This window comes from Brachyhypopomus gauderio, unplaced genomic scaffold (assembly GCF_052324685.1).
Source record: "Brachyhypopomus gauderio isolate BG-103 unplaced genomic scaffold, BGAUD_0.2 sc49, whole genome shotgun sequence".
Lineage (NCBI taxonomy): Eukaryota > Metazoa > Chordata > Actinopteri > Gymnotiformes > Hypopomidae > Brachyhypopomus > Brachyhypopomus gauderio.
Genome location: NW_027506874.1, coordinates 2,790,771 through 2,808,748, shown reverse-complemented (window position 1 = coordinate 2,808,748; position 17,978 = coordinate 2,790,771). Strand labels below are relative to the sequence as shown.

The window sequence follows — 17,978 nt, the reverse complement described above, 5'->3', positions numbered from 1 at the left end:
AACCAATCATATTATCGAATTAGAATCGTGGGGGCGTGCTCCAATGGTCTCTCATTTTTATTTGAAACAAATCCAAAATGTTACCAATCTGTAGCTGTTGTGTTTTTCTTTGAAACCAGCTCGCTTGACTCACAACTAACACTCAATTGTCATTGTGGCGTTTTCCCCTCTGCAGGGTTGCAAGGTCCTACAAATATATCCCGCACAGAGTCAGTGTAAAACCCACCCTTCAGAAGCCTTAACTAGCCCAAAGCCCAAAGTTGTTGACGGGGGTGGCGTTGAGTGTAATCTGTAGACGGGGGGGGGGGGGGGGGGGGTAGGGGGGGGGTAGCGAGTGTAAAATGGAGACAAATTAAGTATTATATCGCAATCAATTCTTAGTGTTGACTTGTAACTCCCGCAGTTGCCCAACTCAAAAGTAGCCCAAAAAACTGCACCCCGCGACCCCAGAATTTTTCCCCCCGGCTGGATTTTCAAACAAGGCCAATTTGGCGTGAAAACCGTGAACCTGGCAACTATGCCCCTCTGTAAGATCTTAGTGAAAACCACCACTCCATAACCAATTAGTGAGCTCCAACTGCTGACCCCCCCCCACAGATCTATTTAATGGATGCGCAAAATGTCTTAAATACCTCATTTTTCAAAATACATATTTAGCATGTTGCGTCACGTCACGTGGTTAATATACTGTCACAATTTTACAATTAAAAAGCTATGATTAGCTTAGCTCAGCATGTTTTTAAATAAATATATATTAATGTTCATTGCAGATGCACTTTTAAAATAATAATGTTGCAGTAGGCAAATTGCCCTGATTTGCACTGGTGGTAGTTGTTTTTTATTTTTTAAATCTATTATTAATATTTAAGAAGATGCAGGGGGCACCAACCAAAATCTCGCCTAGGGCACCACATTGGCCAGGGCCAGCTCTGGGTCTACCTCAAGGGTCAGTTCTGGGGCCTAAATTATTTATACTTTATTTAAATCATATTACTACAATATCTGACATTTTGAAATTTATGTTTGCTGATGACAAACTTTTTCTTTTCTGGAAAGGATATAGATTAACTAATACACACAGCAGGAAAAGAACTAGCTGGGTTAAAGAAGTGGTTTCAATCAATCAATCAATCAAAGTTTATTTGTATAGCGCTTTTAACAACTCAAGTTGTCGCAAAGCAGCTTTACAGGGTTTACAAGGTTAACAATACTATGGGTCCAGAACCCTAATGAGCAAGCCAAAGGCGACAGTGGCGAGGAAAAACTCCCTATGATGGTGGGGAATAGGAAGAAACCTCGGGAGAACCAAGACTCAAAAGGGAACCCATCCTCCATTGGGCGGCCCATTAACACACAAATACACAAGTCACACATAATTCACACAATCAGACTAGGTAAAAGGTAGAATTGAAAGTTCTGGGTTTTGATATTGTCACTGTAAATGTCTGTTGATGAATGCCAGGCTTTCATTCCGTGTTGGAGCAGTGATGCTGGTATTGTAGGCTCCGACTGCAGTGTTACTCCCCAGGTGAACCCCGGTATCAGCACATCCACCGGCAGCCAGACCATCCCCCAGGTGCCTGCAGGTGCCTGTATCCAATTGTCTTGGGTAGAGCCATGCAAGAAGATAGATAATACAGACTGAGTGGACATGAATTTAAACCACCGTTGATTTAAATGTATGTAGCTCACGTGCCAGTGATGAGCATGTGGCTCTGGCAGACTAATCTATAGCAGCATAACTAAAGGGAGAGGTTCAGAGGTGACCACAGGCATGAGGGCTCACTGAAACATTGCTTTCCAGTCAAGTCATAGTCACAAATAGAGTGATGCCAAGACACAGCTGGATGACAGCATAAACATCTCAGATCACCAGAAATCTCAACGTCTGGGGGCCCCCAAGCCCCTACACCTTACAAGGGGAATATTAGCTGAAGGCTTGACTAAACAGGTGAGTCTTAAGTCTAGATTTAAAGATTGGAACTGTGTCAGAATCTCGGATTGGAGCTGGAAGGCTATTCCATAATTGAGGGGCTTTAAAAGAGAAAGCTCTGCCTCCGGCTGTAGTTTTACTAATTTTTGGAACTCAGCGGGTAACTCCACCAGGACCCTGAGCGCATGACCCTGAAGCGACAAGCAGAGCTGCGCCGCCGTCTCCGTGTCAGACCACCCCTCGCAGCACGGCACGACCTCCAGCTGGGCCTCGAACGCCGCCCAGTCGGCGTCGCCGTTCTAGCAAGGAAGGCTAAGCCGTTGTGCCGTGCTAGCCGCCGTCTCCATTGCTCGCGCGTGAGAAGTAGGCGGGGTTACTGCTGCCGTCACACCCCTCCTCGCTGTCGTCCGCCGTGCCGAGAGCGGCAGGCCGCCATCACTCGGGCCGTCCAACTTTCGCCTCTTCCTCGTTGTTCTACTCAGTTTCTCTGTCTCCCTCCTCAGCCGTTCGATCACCCCAGAGATGCGTCTCATCTCATCATACAGGGCCACTTCTGACACCAATTGTGGCATTGAGTAGTAAAGAGAGGCAGGAAACCGAGCCATTTCAACACAAACTTCTTTATTTAAATTTCCTTAGCAATGTAATCACGCAGAACACTCTCCCCCTAGTACATGAAACACGAGGGAATGTCATTAACGGTTCAATCACACACACTGTGGGAATAACTCACACTGTACAACTACATAAACAGACATGGGTCAACTTACACTAAACAGCACAGTGTTTAGTGTATTCACATACATAACCAATAATCACGTAGACATGAGCATTGACATAACATGACAATCTTGGAGCCGCAGGGGCTCATGGGTAGCTAGCGTCGTCCCCCATTGGACTGACGCTACAGTACTTTTACTTCAGTACAATTTTTGTCTACTCACGGAACAAAGCATAGAATCACCAGACTGAGAAACAGCTTCATTCCAGAAGCTGTGCCATTCTTAAATAACTATAAATAATATCTAGCACACTGACACTACCACATGGTCACTTGACTAATATCAAAATTGCTGTTCTGTTGTACCATATTTGTATATATTAGTCTACTGTAGATATTTTATCCTTTGATCTTCACTACTTTTTAAATTTCATTAATTTAAATTTTATTTTATTCATGATTTTCTAAAATAAGCTGGGACATTGGTTATGAAATTTTGTTCCACCTTATGTACCACGTGTAGAGTCAATAAAGTCTCCTAACCAAATCCTAACCTAACCTATTCTAGCCAGGGTTTTAGTCTTTTTAGTGTGGCTAATCTCCTGAAGGGGTTTAAATCTGAAATAGTTTAAACCTATTACTTCCTCTCTTCAGATTTGTGAGATGAGATAACCTTTATGACCATGTAAATAGTGAAGTAAATATGCAAATTGCTTAAATAACCCTTTGCTGGTTTTAGCAGGCTAGATTAAAACAACTAAAAGGTACATACAAATATCTTATTCAGAGCAATCAAATAACCATTAAATAACAAGAGCTGATGTTTATATATTTGGAATTGAAAATATTCACATGAAAATATTAATTGTTTTAATATGATGTTAGTAAGTGCTGAGAATCATGTTGAGAATAATACCTAGGACAAGTAGCATTATTGGTTAATCATTGGTCCATGTGAAAAAGAGGACTCCTGGGGTTCTGAACAGACTGACTGAGTCTGAGTGGATCATCTGAATCTAAATCTTCTTCGGTCTGTAAATGTTCTGTGTTGTCCTCTTCCTCTACTTTAGTCTCTAGAAACAGGTTATTTCTGAGTGGTAGGAACTGAGAGTAGGGTAGTATGTGTTTCTGAGGGAGGCCTTTAAAATTGAGGGATAAAGGACGTTTGTGGTGTGTGGACAGGAAATAGGTGTAGCCATCAGACTCTAGCAGCTCACTGAAGGAACAGTCAGCATTCAAAAAAACACTCTGTAAACAAAGAGAAAGAACAAACAAAACACTATAAACAAACAGAATCCAAAGAAAAAATAAAAGTATAATTACAAGCAAAATATTTTAAAAGTGTAAATAGTATTTGTATATATTTGCATATAATATTTCTATAAACATAAAACATCTACAGTATAAGTATATTTCTGTCTCAAAGGAAAAGGGACCCTCTATGTAGTCATCTGACTCACCAGTGCAAATAGCTGACCAGATGCACCTATACACAGGTAGCGTGCTGACTCCATTCCCCATATTGCAGTCTCACCTGGTTTTACAGCTTTCAGCTCCATCAAAGCTGACACACAAACACAAATCACACCATACTTACTTATGGAATAAATAATTGGACTCTATTTTATTGTACTCTTCATTTATTTTAATAAATGAATAAACATGAGGCCCAAGCCCACTTTACCATGAACAAAGTGCTTTGCTTTTCAGCATTTACAACAGAGTACAAAATATTAACCCTAATAACCCATAACCCTAACTACCCCTAAACATAACTACCCTTAACCCAAGATTACTAATTAATTAAAAACTAATTATAATAAAATAAAATTAAAACAAACATCACCATTCAGGACAGAGGTTGTTATGTTAACATGGTAAACTGTCTGGTTGTAATACTACATATTTTTTCCTAAGGTCTGGGGATAGTGTCTAAGCATCTTTTTCTGTAAAACTAACACTAAAATTTTACCACACTGAAATCCTTGCACACACAATTTACAATGACCAAGAAATATTCTGGCATGTCTGACTTACTGTGTGCTGTCTGTCTGGGTGTTCCTGTAATGGTGCCATTAGGAAAGATCTCAAGGAAAAGGCTTCTGTGTTTAATCTCTGCACAGAATCACATAATCAGCATACTGAGAAAAAATGTCAGAAATGATCAGAAATTAGTGATTTGTAAATGTGAGTAAACACAGAATAATAAATAGCAAAAGTACCTGTGTACAGGTGTCTCTGTCGAACCTGGTCACCTAAACCCATGAGAGGAGAAGAGTCCTGGGAGGAGAGATGGAGAGTGTGGGTGATGGAGAGAGGCCAGGGAAAAGAATAATGCAGGAGAGAGAGTACCACAAACAAAAACATGGTATCAAATACGTTCAAAGAAAATTAATTTCAAATAATAAACACCCTAAATAAGAGACATAAATACATGAAATTATAAAATAAATACAATTGCATTTATTAACTAGGACTTGTTGAAAGAAACAGTTTCTATCCAACTTTTATAGTAAATGATGAAGTCAGGAAAAGGGCGGTGAAACGAAGGGTGATTCAGAAGCTTTTGGGAAGTAACGCTCTTCTTAATAAGCTGATGCACATACAAACCATTCATACATGCACAAACACACACACTCACATATGCAGTTGCCATTTTTGGTCTTCCTGCTCTGACTTGTCAAATGCTGCAGAACATCCACAGTTTCATTATCTCAAGGTTCCTCGTATCCTAACAATCATGCTCTACAGATGTTTCATTCATAAACACACTTGTGTTACCTTAACACACAACCAAACTCACACATGTGTGCACATGCGCACATTTCTGCCTTAAGGATTACAGAAGTCATCACTGTTTACAAGAGCCCAGCTGCTATAGTGAGTAAGATTGTGAGAGAGTGTAACCAAGAAGAGAGTGTGTTGGAGCTTAGTGGTGTAATTAATGTGGAGAAAGAGTTAGAGCTTAGTGGTGTAATTAATATGGATAGAGCATTAGAGGTTAGTGGTGTAGTTAATGTGGATAGAGAGTATTAGAACTTAGTGGTGTAATTAATGTGGAGAAAGTTAGAGCTTAGTGGTGTAATTAATATGGATAAAGCATTAGAGGTTAGTGGTGTAGTTAATGTGGATAGAGAGTATTAGAACTTAGTGGTGTAATTAATGTGGAGAAAGAGTTAGAGCTTAGTAGTGTAATTAATATGAATAGAGCATTAGAGGTTTGTGGTGTAGTTAATGTGGACAGAGAGTATTAGAACTTAGTGGTGTAATTAATGTGGAGAGTGTTAGAGCTTAGTGGTGTAATTAATATGTATAGAGAGAGTATTAGAGATTAGTGGTGTAGTTAATGTGGAGAGAGTATTAGAGCTTAGTGGAGTAGTTAATGTGGAGAGAGTGTTAGAGATTAGTGGTGTAGTTAATGTGGAGAGAGTATTAGAGCTTAGTGGAGTAGTAAATGTGGAGAGAGTGTTAGAGATTAGTGGTGTAGTTAATGTGGAGAGTGTTAGAGATTAGCAGTGTACACATCCATCATGCTACACACCTGTCATTCATTTTTTTAATATTCAGAGACCATATACTGATAAACATAAACTGATTCTTGAGGTGTCTGCTAATTCAGAGGTCAGGATGTTCATAGTTTCATGCGTACATAAAGTCACTCAACTTGAGCTCAGGCTTATAAACTTACAAACTAAGCACTGAAAGAGCTGAAGCTCAACACAGTTACTATAGAGATATGGACAGTGAAGAAGAAACTTAACTAATCCCTTAATAACCTTAATTAATCCCCTTAGGGGAACTGTTCTCTGCATTTAACCCATCTGGGGTGAGCACACACAAACCTGGAGTGAGCACATACACATGGAGCAAACACATATCTAGAGTGAACACACATACCTGGTTAGTCTGGAGGGAAGTTGGTTGGGTGCCTTGATCAAGCACTGACGATATTGTGGCCCATGTCACTAACCTTTAGTGAAGTGTTACTGAGTTAGGGTTAGAGTTAACGAATGGGTTAGTGAGTTAGATTAACGATGTAGTGAGTTAGATTAATGAATTACACTAAGTCTTCACACCTATTTTTCTCTGAATTCTATTATTTTTTATTATTTTCTTATTCTTTTACTTCTGTAAGATACACACACACACCTCTGTGTTGGGTATTTCCCTGCATACAACATATTGAGCATCAAAGTGCAGTGGCATCAAAGTGCAGTGAGACACTTTGAATTTAATTGAATAAACTTTATGGATCTCACGAGTGGGAAATTCAGTTCAGTAGCGAGAACCCAGAGTGGCCACAGCCACGGATGTAATTTGGGGGGGGACAGGGGGGACATGTCCCCCCCACTTTTTCAAAAGCTGGTTTTGGTCCCCCCCAGTTTTTACTGTTAAAACCAAATATTTAAATAGCGACGAATCCATGCCCCCCCCACTTTTGAAATCAAAATTACGTCCATGGCCACAGCATCAAGAGAGCGCCGCCATTCACAGATTAGGGGAGAAACATAGAGATAAACATTAGGAGACAAATAAATATGATCACAGATTATTTTCACAACAGGACAACAGTCTGTGAGCATGCAAAAAATCCCCATAGCACATACAGCATTGATAACACAGTGAAGCAGTGAGAGGCGTGATTAATCTAGACTGGGGAGGGGGGAGCCAGAGGCCTGGCACAGTTTTTGTGTCAAAGTTCGCGGTGAAGAGCGAGGGCCATCCTCTCACAATCTCTGTGTGGGGGAAGGAGCAGGTAACCAGGACAACGACCTTCAGGGAGAATTTTGTTTGGGTGTCAATGTAGATAAACGAGAATGCAGAATTTAGCAAGGAGCCTGTCTTTGAGCACATGAAACTGCTCTTAAATCAGTGGTCTCCCAACTGATCCAACTTCACACGTAGAGCAGTGAGACCCTCCATGATCGAATCCAAGCTTTGGAAGTCACAGTCACAGTCTGTGTTCCTACAGCTCTATGCATCACATCAATCAAATTGGGCAATTTTCGTGGGTGTTCAAACTGACCCCACTCTTTTAATTTCCCGATACACCAGGGCAACGCCTAATCCACTCAGCAGAAACCCAGTGATCAAAGTTCCAAATAAGAACACGTCCTCAACATCATCCAGGAAAAGAGGTGCAAGACACAAACCACGTCACGTCTCCCACGAGTCAAGCACATCCAGCTGAGAACGTTTCGTCCGGACATGTGGGTTCTCCTGCACCATGAGTCCTCGTGAAAAAAATAGTGCCAATTGCGTTGAGAGACCACCTGATCAAATCCATCTTCTTTGTTTAAAATTCGAAGAGCAGCGTCAAGGTTCTGAGACAAGACAGAGAAGCTAAGCGAAAACCAGGAAGTGCAGGAAAGACAGAAAGAGAAACAATTTTCCTTACAATTGTTCAAGATATATGCTAAGTTAAGAGCTGGTATGCATAGCATTAGGGTTACGGTAGGGTTAGAACTAGGGTTACATTGAGGATTAGAGTTATGGTTAGAGTTAGGGAAGGTTAGGGTAAGTTAGAGTTAGGGTAACAGTCATTTTCTTACACTAACACACAATAAACCTTGAATGTGCAATAGAAACAGAGGAATTTAATTCAGTCGTTTTCATCACATCCACTAATGCCATTTTTATTTCTATAGATATCAATAATATTCAATAATTGTAAATTATGCACACGTTACATCGAACATCCTTCATAATAATGAAAATAAAATTCTCCGTGAATACGTTCTTCCCAATTGTAAGCACATTTTTAAACTAAATGTCATTTTCAAAACTCTGTATATAAAACAAGTATCTAGTCCCCCATACAATTAAAATTATGTACTTTCTACATCCAAATGAATCACATACACAATTAAATGAGTTGATCTTAATTATAAACAATTTCATACTTCAGCCACTTCTATTAAACCCTGTTCCTGTGTGTAAGATAAGGACATTTTAAAGACATATTTTCAACAAAGAAACAGTACTGGCATCATGCAAATATACAGCACATTTTACTGTACAAATGCAAATATGAACAAAATTGGATTTTGTCTACCCATTTTAAAGGTCTGTTATTTATCTTTTATTGTTATTTTACTCTGCTTTTTTTCATAAATTCTAAAAAATATCAAGTTTCTGCAACATCACACAGAATTACTACCAGTATTAGAAAACAGTTGAGAATGGGCCACCAGTAGAAACAGAATTTAACCCAAACCTCTAACCATAACCCTAAACATTAAAACCTAACCCTAACACTAACCCTAGAATGGGCCACTAGTAGAAACAGAATGAAAAGCTACTTCAGCAGGTGAATCTCAAGAGTTCACAACTTCCGCCAACAGTGATCAGTCCAGTACAGCGGGGCATGGTGGGTCAATGTACAAGGTTAGGATTAGGATTAGACTAGGTTAGGATTAGACTAGGTTAGGGTTAGGACTAGGGTTAGACTAGGTTAGGATTAGGGTTAGATTAGGTTAGGGTTAAACTAGGTTAGGTTGGCTGGTGTGTGACAACAAGCCCTGCTTTTTCCTGTCCTGATGCCACATGGTCTGCTCTGCAGGACCTTAAGCAGAGAGATAAAATATTAATATCTGCTAGTATAGCGTACTACAGTATAGTTTACTTTTCTGTGTTGCTAAGTACACAGGGGAGTGCTAAACAACACCGCACACCTACCAGGTGAGTGCTTAGCAACACCGCACACTTACCAGGTGAGTGCTTAGCAACACCGCACACTTACCAGGTGAGTGCTTAGCAACACCGCACACCTACCAGGTGAGTGCTTAGCAACACCGCACACCTACCAGGTGAGTGCTTAGCAACACCGCACACCTACCAGGTGAGTGCTTAGCAACACCGCACACCTACCAGGTGAGTGCTAAACAACACCGCACACTTACCAGGTGAGTGCTTAGCAACACCGCACACCTACCAGGTGAGTGCCAAATCACCAATCCTTCATCAGTATTTTTCTCCACTGATTCCAAAACACAATTGTACTATATTTAGCCATCAATAAAGAAGGCTTACTGACAATTGGAATAATTTTAAAAACAAATGTGCAGTTGTAACTGATTTGTGGATTTGGAAAATATTGTAGTATTTTCACACATACTGTCAAAAATATGATACCAGTAGCAGAGTGTTGTGTTCATGTACACTAGCTACATGTAACTGTCCAACATCCAGTAAATCGTGTAAGCAATTGGGGAAATCTACATATCTAAAAATACAAGAACATTCATTACCATCGCATTCAGTACTATCACAATAATTATCATCACATTCATTACAGTCACATTGCATTAGTATTTACTAATGTAATTACAGACTAATTAATTGCATCAGTTTCAGTCACATTCATTACCATGACATTAATTACCGTTGCATTAAATTACAATCACATTCATGCACTTTCAAACAGATCTGGACCTTCAATCAGCACAAGTGTCGCCATTTAAAACACACACACACACACACACACACACACACACACACACACACACACACACACACACATCCATCCACCTTTCTCTCCATCATATTTCCAGTCTGTTCCACTCCTCAGTTCTGCTGTGCAGGCCTGACTTTTAGAAATGGGTCCAAGATTGAGTTTAAGGCTAAGATAGGGGATAGGGTTAAGATTTAGGCTTAAGGTTTAGGGATTAGGGTTATCAAGAAGAGAGCTCGTTTTGATGAGTGGACAGTCCATGCCAATCTGTTTCTTTATGTGCATCAATTACCCAGAAACTTCACAAAGTATAAATTACACAGCTTGAAAATATAAATGTAAATGCATCTTCTCCATTGGTCCTCAGCTTTGTTCAGTTCAATTGTGTCTCAGTTTCCACAGATTTAGGTCCAAGGCAGAGGTGAGATTTACTGCTGTCACTTTATATGGTTTATGAGTCCCAGCGTAGTCAGTCTGCTCAAGTCCACTGTAAACTTGGCCAGGTCTTAGAAGTCTTTGTAGATCATCAACAGAGATTCAGCTCAGAGATTAAGATATATGTGCAGGATAAACAAACATGTTTTTCTTCTTTTGACATTAAATAGATTTCATTTAAATTATTTTCTTGCTTGTTTGTTGATCTTCACACTCCCAGGTTTTAGGTATTAAAGGGAGATGCATTGTGGTTGATGTAGTTTAGCAGGAGTACGTCCTCACTGACCCAGTCTCTCCTCTGCATGTTGGGGTCACTGAGACAAACACAGACACAGTATGTGAAAGCTTTTATTGCATAATAAACAAAGTAAATGTTTTACTATTATGAATTCAATGTGAATTAAAGTTCTACTAATAGTCAGTCTAGATTACTGACATTTAGTAGTTTGATACATGTATCCATATCATAACCCTAAAGCCTAGTTTCTCATACCAACCAGATATTTGCATTAGTTTATGCTTTTTAACGGCAGCATATTCAGGATTATTTTCAAACTCAAATGCAAGTTTGAAAACGAATGGTTTTAATTCCAATTGTGTATTTGCATTATTCATACATGTGTGCACTGTCTAAAATGGCTCAAATCACACATTTTCTTTTGCATTTCTGTGTAAAATAGCTTTAGGTTAAAATAGGTTGTAGTTGCAACCCAATCACATTTTCACTATCAAAAAGGCACTCCTGTCAATCAAACAATATGGGTGGGACATCAGGTTTAATTCAAAGTGTTAGGAAGCGATTAAGGAAAGGTTTAAATTTTGGGAGCACAGCTAACATAGAGGAACTAACTACAGACATTTTAACACTGACCAACCAGGCCCAGACACTTCTGTTGATTTTCTACTATTAAGCGTGGATGTGACCCATGACATACTAGGAAAGTGTTAGTGTTAAATTTAGAATTCAATATTAGTGACATCATGTTTGCACATGTACATACAAAGTGACTGACAGGCTTTGTGGAGAGTAGTGTAGGACTACCAGGGGTCCAATTTGGCCAACAATTAATAACCTTAAAATTGTAAAATGTAACGCTGTTTTTATTGGCACAGCAAAAGGCACACAGAGGGTTTGAGGTTAGGGGTTTGGGAGCATAGGTAACAGTGGAATATAAAAAAAAAGAAAGTGAAAACAAGGACAGCAGTTTGAAATTTATTTAGGAGATTATTGTTTATTTGGAAGCATGAGATTTTCAGAAGGTGGGAGTGAGTGAAGGGAGGAGTTCAGCATCGTTCAGACAGCAAGATTGTAACAGCCTTTCGGAGTAACAGCCAATCAGGGACACCGTCCAGGGTAACAGCCAATCAGGGATGGCCACAGACTAACAGCCAGCATCAATTTCTTAGCCCGCAACTCTAAGGCTTATTACACTGCAACGATATAGACACATATTACACTGCTACACTACAAAGGTTTATTACCCACCAACACCACTGTAGAACTGTACTGTAAAGCCACTGTAGAACTGTTCTAGAACCTTCCACCAGAATCTAGTGAAGGAATTCACTCACACCCCTCAATCTCAGACCCACCATTAAAAAAAGGCCATAAGCCTCAAACCCTCTCTCTACTTCTAAAAATTCATACCCCTGGCATATTTTTACTTAAAGGTTAGTTTTATTCAACCAGCATTTTTTTTACTGGAAATGACACAGCCAGAAGATGAACTTTGCATTTTCCCAATACCATTTCCAACAGTCCAAGGTGTTCTAAAGCACCTAATGACCCTGATTGGGAACAGCTGTTTTAATCAGCTCGACAGGTGAAAAACAGTTGGTGCAGTTGGTTTGTGGGGAGTCATGGCTAAGATAAAGGAGCTAACTAAAGATCTGTGGCTGCTCACAAGTGAGGAAAGGGCTGTAAGGCCATATCTAAATGTTTTCAAGCTGCAGTGGCTACAATGCAAGAAATACAAGGTGCTCAACACTGTGGAAAATCTCAAGAAGATGTGGTCAGAACCAAAAGTGACATCTGTGCTGGCCAAGAGGAGGGTGAGAGAGGTGAAAAAATCCAAGGATCACCACCAAGGCCATCCTGGTGAACCTGGGCTCTGCTGCTGCCAACTTCTCAAGGCAGACAGTCCAATGAACACTGCACACTGCTGGGTTCCATGGATGCAGACCAAGGAGGATTCCTGCCATTTCTCCAGAAAAGGTGCACAAATGCCCATTTGGCCTTTGCAAATGCTTATCTGGACAAAGAAGAAGACTTCTGGTCTTGTGTGTTATGGTCAAACAAAACAAAAATTTAATTGTTTGGCCACAATGATGTATCCTTCATTTAGTATAAAAAAGAGAACCCTACAAACACCATCAACCAGGGCCTTTAATCCTAAAAACACCATCAACCAGGGCCTTCAATCCTAAAAACACCATCTCCACTCAATCAAACATGGTTGTGGGAACCTAATGATTTGGAACTGTTTTAGCCAGTGAACCAGGGAACCTAATCATGAAAAAAGAGAAACACCAAGCTTCTCAACAACATCAGGCAGTCTGCAGAAACTTGGCTTCTCTAGACGTACATCATAGCCTTCAAGGTTCATAGACAGGATTATAAATTTGTACAGCCCTCAGTGGTCTGTTGCTGGCCATAATTGAAAGGGGTATGCGTCATTATGGGGTGTGGCAGTAGAGGGTAAAAGCAGGCACATGGAAGACGGAGAGTGAAGCCCCTCCTACAACTCCTCCCTTTTCGGTACCCTTCCATGCAGGAGGGTTAGAGGAGTCAGAATGGTTGGCATGGCTATTTTTTTTACCATATCTGCCCATACAACAGGAAGCAGAGGTTTTGATGGCCACGGAGTACCCTTTGCTGTACGGTTTAAAATTTTCAAAAGTTAACATTTGCTTGCTTCAGTCTACACATTGAATGATTTGCGCATATAATCATAAACAAGTGTATGATTTCATAGCTAAAACCAGTCAACACATTAACGTACGGATCACAATACAGACCCACACCACAGCGTCACAACTATACTGTAACGAATATCAGAGACAGGAGTGACGCAAATGCAAGTTATGGAATATTTAATGAGGAGCGAGCAACACAACACTACGATACAACACAAAAGGCAGAGAGGGACTACACTAAACAAAGAAGGGGGAACAGTGAAACCGGATAAGGGATCATAACTACACGTACTATGAACAGCTAAGGGTAGAATAATTAAAGAATGAGGGAAGCAGTGACCAAGAGAGGGAGAGACAAAACCTAACAGCTGGGGAATGACAAAACCCGACTACAACTAAACACAATGAATGAACACGGAGCGGAGCAGAAAGGCAACGGGATAAAACCAAACAGACAGAAGCGACAGGGTAAACACACAAACATCAACCAGGGAAATCAAAAACTTAGAACATGAAAGAATCAGGAAGGCAGGGAGACTCACGTACAATGACTGACGACAAGAGGTAGAACGGAGGGGTTTAACACTAGCAAGACTGAAATTTCAGGATCTCCAGGACATCACCCCTCCTTCTCACCAGCAATTAGCCATCCTTTTATTATGCAAATGCTGAGCACTGAGGCAGCAGGTCAAACACTAATATGGCTAAAAGTACGAGGAGTTTCGCAGGCAAACCGCGCAGACCCCCGCTCTCCTTTCCACAGAAAACCAGCTCATCTGTATATCACAGCTTCAAGAAGCAATTCAAAAGTTACAACCCATGAAACTATCTTTTTTTTATAGCGCGAAGGTAATTATTCCTATGATGAATAGGAATTAATCTTTTGGTTTGAATCTCGCTAAACATTCTAACTGAAATAAATCTTCGCGATAAAGAATAAACGTTGTATTTGTAGTAGGCGTACGTGCTGTGCGATTTTCACAAGGCAAACCAGACACTGACTAGCCCATTTTATGTGTTTCATACGCATTGTATGCTTACTTCATTGCACTAAAGAATAAACTACAATAATGTGCTCGTTGTAGGCATACGTGTTGTAGGCGTACGATTTTCACAAGGCAAACCAGACACTGACTAGCCCATTTTATGTGTTTCAAACACATTTCATGCTTACTTCTTCGCACTAAAGAATAAACGTTGTATTTGTAGTAGGCATACGTGTTGTGTGATTTTCACAAGGCAAACCAGACAATGACTAGCCCATTTTATATGTGTTTCATACGTATTTTACGCTTCCTTTGAAGCGCCGACCCCGCGCTGAAGATTCTAACTGAAATAAATCTTTGCGCTAAAGAATAAACGTTGTACTTGTAGTAGGCGTATGTGCTAGAAGTTATTTGTTTTATACTATCCAAGTGTTATCTAAAATTAAGTAAAAATCGAAATCAATCAGTACAAATTATATATATTCTATCCGTATCTAGATATTTAGACAGAATCAAACATTGTATGTATGTTATTTCTGCAATTCGTCCGTTACGAAACAGCACTATGTGACGGGCAGGGGTGAGCAACGAAAAGGAAGCGATCACGCCAAGTCTCAGGGAAAAATGATGGTTTAATAGAAAGTGTGCAAACCTAAAACCCGTGCACTATCTCCAAATTAAGGATATAATGACCAGCGGTCAACTGGTACAAAGACAAGACATATATAGGCAAACAAACGACCCTCAGGTGAGACGGATCACGGGCTCCGCCCACCTGAGGGACGCACATGACGTCACCAGACAACAACAACAACAGCCGCTGTGGACAGAGGCGGCCGGTAGGGGGCCGCCTCACCATGACAGACCCCCCCACCAAGCCGCACTCCCCTCCACTGGGTGTGTGGCACACAGCGGCTGCACACAAAACATGAAGGGGCAGGAAGGCAGAGACAGGCAGGAACACACGTCCTGCCGTCCAGGAGCTGAAACATAAAACACAAAACACTTGGTGGAAGTGTTCCGGAAAGGAGGATATCCTGTAGAAACGTATGATTTGGGATTTTATGAGGCCCTTGAAGGTGTGTTTAGGATGGTAACTGCTTTTGTGTAGTAGACAATGGGTGTCTGTGGAGTACATCCCACTACTCACGAACCTGTAGTACATCCCACTACTCACAAAGCCAGGGCCAGCAATGTCAGTCTCTTCTCAGATACTGATACAATCTTACCTTTTTCTCAGGCTTCCACTTCTACTGATAAAGCAGACACACTAATAGATAGAGGGACTGGGACAGCAGGGCCACAACTCGTAACATCCCCCAGATTAAGAGCCAAACCTGATTCTCCCACTCTTCCAGCCACTAATAGAGCTTCCCCTACATTGGCATCTAGTTTCCCCATAGAGACAAATACATTACAATATCCCATCCAACACCCTAGAAGCACTAGAAAGATTTTTGAATGGGAATTAGTAGTTACTAAACCTGTTGTTTTTATTGGGGATTCCAACTTAGCCAGGATTCCCCCTTATAGCAACGCCCGGGTACAAGTTGACAGTTTTCCTGGGGCTAACTTCCTCCACATAGCCAAGGTTCTACAAAAATTGACCATACATTCAGAGACTGAGATTGTAGTCCTAGCATTGGGCATTAACAACAAAGACCAGTTGTTCACACAAACTTCCAAAAAACAGCTACAGGAGTTGTGGAGGACGGCAGCTGAAGTCTTCCCCAATGCCACGATTTACACTCCAATCATTCACTTTTCAGACCTTCTCCCAAAGACCCAGCAGCAGAACCTACGGGCTCTAAACACCTGTATAGCGGATAACGGCATGTTCCTGAACGAGATATCACAACTCAGATTCCAAGTGGAAGCCAGGGACTTAGTCCACTGGACCCAGGGTACGGCTCAAGCAATTTTTACTTATTGGCTTGACCAATTAAACTGACCAATCCCCCTAGGTGTCAGACACTTCACAACACTAACAATGTTCTCAATCTCTCAAGCAGTTTTCAGCCCACAGAAGAACAACTGGCCCTCCTCAGTAGAGGTCTATCCTTCATTCCTACGCCTCGGGCACCGGCCTTGGGGGAACTTAGAGGTGACTTGTCTGCATTTAATAGAAGGTTAAAACTCTTTGACTATTTTCACCCGTCCATAGATTCTGTATGTTTACCATTCACAGCACCCTCCACCTGGACACCCCAGGACCAGAGAATCTCAGCCCCAATTCGGCAGCTCATCCACAAAAACAATACCAGCCTCAGACATTTGCATAGTCACATTCAAAATCAGGATAACCTCACCCCTGGTCTAAGAACAGCATTAAATCAACTTAAGAAAAATAAAGATATTATTATCAAACCCGCTGATAAAGGCTCCTCAGTTGTTTTGATGGATAAATCTCAATATCTTTTAGAGGCACACAGACAACTCTCCAATACCAAACACTACACTAAATTGACATAGTTTACAGAAACAGACACAACTTTTAATCATGGACATATTTCAGGATCTGAAAAAACAGGGTTACATTACTAATAAGCAGCAAACCTACCTATCAGGCACAAATCCACCACGCCCTAGACAGTTTTATCTGTTACCCAAAATCCACAAGGACCCAGCAACATGGACTATCCCTTATAAAGTTCCCCAAGGCCGTCCTATAGTCTCGGACTGTGGCAGTGAATCATACCAGGCAGCCCAATTTGTGGATACTTTTCTGAATCCTTTATCACAATTACACCCAAGCTATTTAAAGGATACATATGACTTTGTGGGAAAAGTTAGGGGACGGCACTTTCCAACACATGCATTCCTATTCACTGCAGACATCGAGGCACTATACACTAACATTGACACTACATTGGGGCTTCGGGCGGTCAGGAATATTTTACACACACATCCAGACCCCACACGCCCAGACAAGGCCATCCTAAGCTTGTTAGAACTGGGTTTAAACAGAAATGACTTCGAGTTCCACGGAGAACATTTCCTACAAACCCACGGGACAGCCATGGGCAAAAAATTCGCCCCAGCCTACGCAAACATTTACATGGCAGACTGGGAAGCTACATTTTTAAAACAATGCACTCATAAACCTGACCTCTATTTCAGATATTTGGATGACATCTTTGGAGTCTGGTCCCAGGGCTGGGATACCTTCCTACAGTTTATCAATCAGGCCAATAACCATCACATCACCATCAATCTCAAGTACCACACCCATACGGACACAATAGACTTTCTAGACACTACAGTATTTTTTTCACCTTCACAGCAGAACAAAATTCTTCAAACAAAGGTTTTTTTTAAATCCACAGACACCCATTGTCTACTACACAAAAGCAGTTACCATCCTAAACACACCTTCAAGGGCCTCATAAAATCCCAAATCATACGTTTCTACAGGATATCCTCCTTTCCGGAACACTTCCACCAAGCCACCACTACCTTATTTCAGGCTCTCAGGAACCGGGGGTACTCCAAACGGTTCCTGAGATCCATCAAATCAAAAACATGCAGGCAACT

The 17,978-nt window shown here is 40.9% G+C and overlaps 2 protein-coding genes and 1 long non-coding RNA gene across 6 annotated transcripts in view; 1 reads left to right on the top strand and 2 right to left on the bottom strand.

Annotated features, from left to right (window-relative positions):
• Positions 1–2,535: 2,535 nt before the first annotated feature.
• LOC143487639 (fibroblast growth factor 19-like) lies at positions 2,536–10,223 on the bottom strand. Of its 2 annotated transcripts, none has more exons than XM_076986688.1 (5): positions 5,296–10,223; positions 4,877–4,934; positions 4,692–4,769; positions 4,115–4,218; positions 2,536–3,902 (listed from the first exon to the last, which is right to left on the bottom strand). In XM_076986688.1, the coding sequence occupies exons 1-5, from the start codon at positions 5,308–5,310 to the stop codon at positions 3,597–3,599; spliced, it is 561 nt and encodes a 186-aa protein (XP_076842803.1). In that variant the 5' UTR covers positions 5,311–10,223; the 3' UTR covers positions 2,536–3,596. The 2 variants fall into 2 exon arrangements, with proteins under 2 accessions (XP_076842803.1, XP_076842804.1); XM_076986689.1 differs by having other exon boundaries at positions 6,552–10,223.
• A 144-nt stretch (positions 10,224–10,367) lies between these two features.
• The window catches only part of LOC143487638 (liprin-alpha-3-like), a 116,716-nt gene continuing 109,105 nt past the window's right edge, over positions 10,368–17,978 (bottom strand). For all 3 annotated transcript variants that reach the window (XM_076986685.1, XM_076986686.1, XM_076986684.1), the window contains exon 31: positions 10,368–10,856. In XM_076986685.1, coding sequence (XP_076842800.1) covers positions 10,804–10,856 — 53 coding nt within the window. In that variant the 3' untranslated portion in view covers positions 10,368–10,803. The remainder of the gene's footprint in view (positions 10,857–17,978) is intronic.
• LOC143487640 (uncharacterized) lies at positions 16,218–16,818 on the top strand. The gene is made up of 3 exons (XR_013124322.1): positions 16,218–16,348; positions 16,457–16,548; positions 16,633–16,818. It is a non-coding gene; the product is annotated as an uncharacterized LOC143487640 (long non-coding RNA).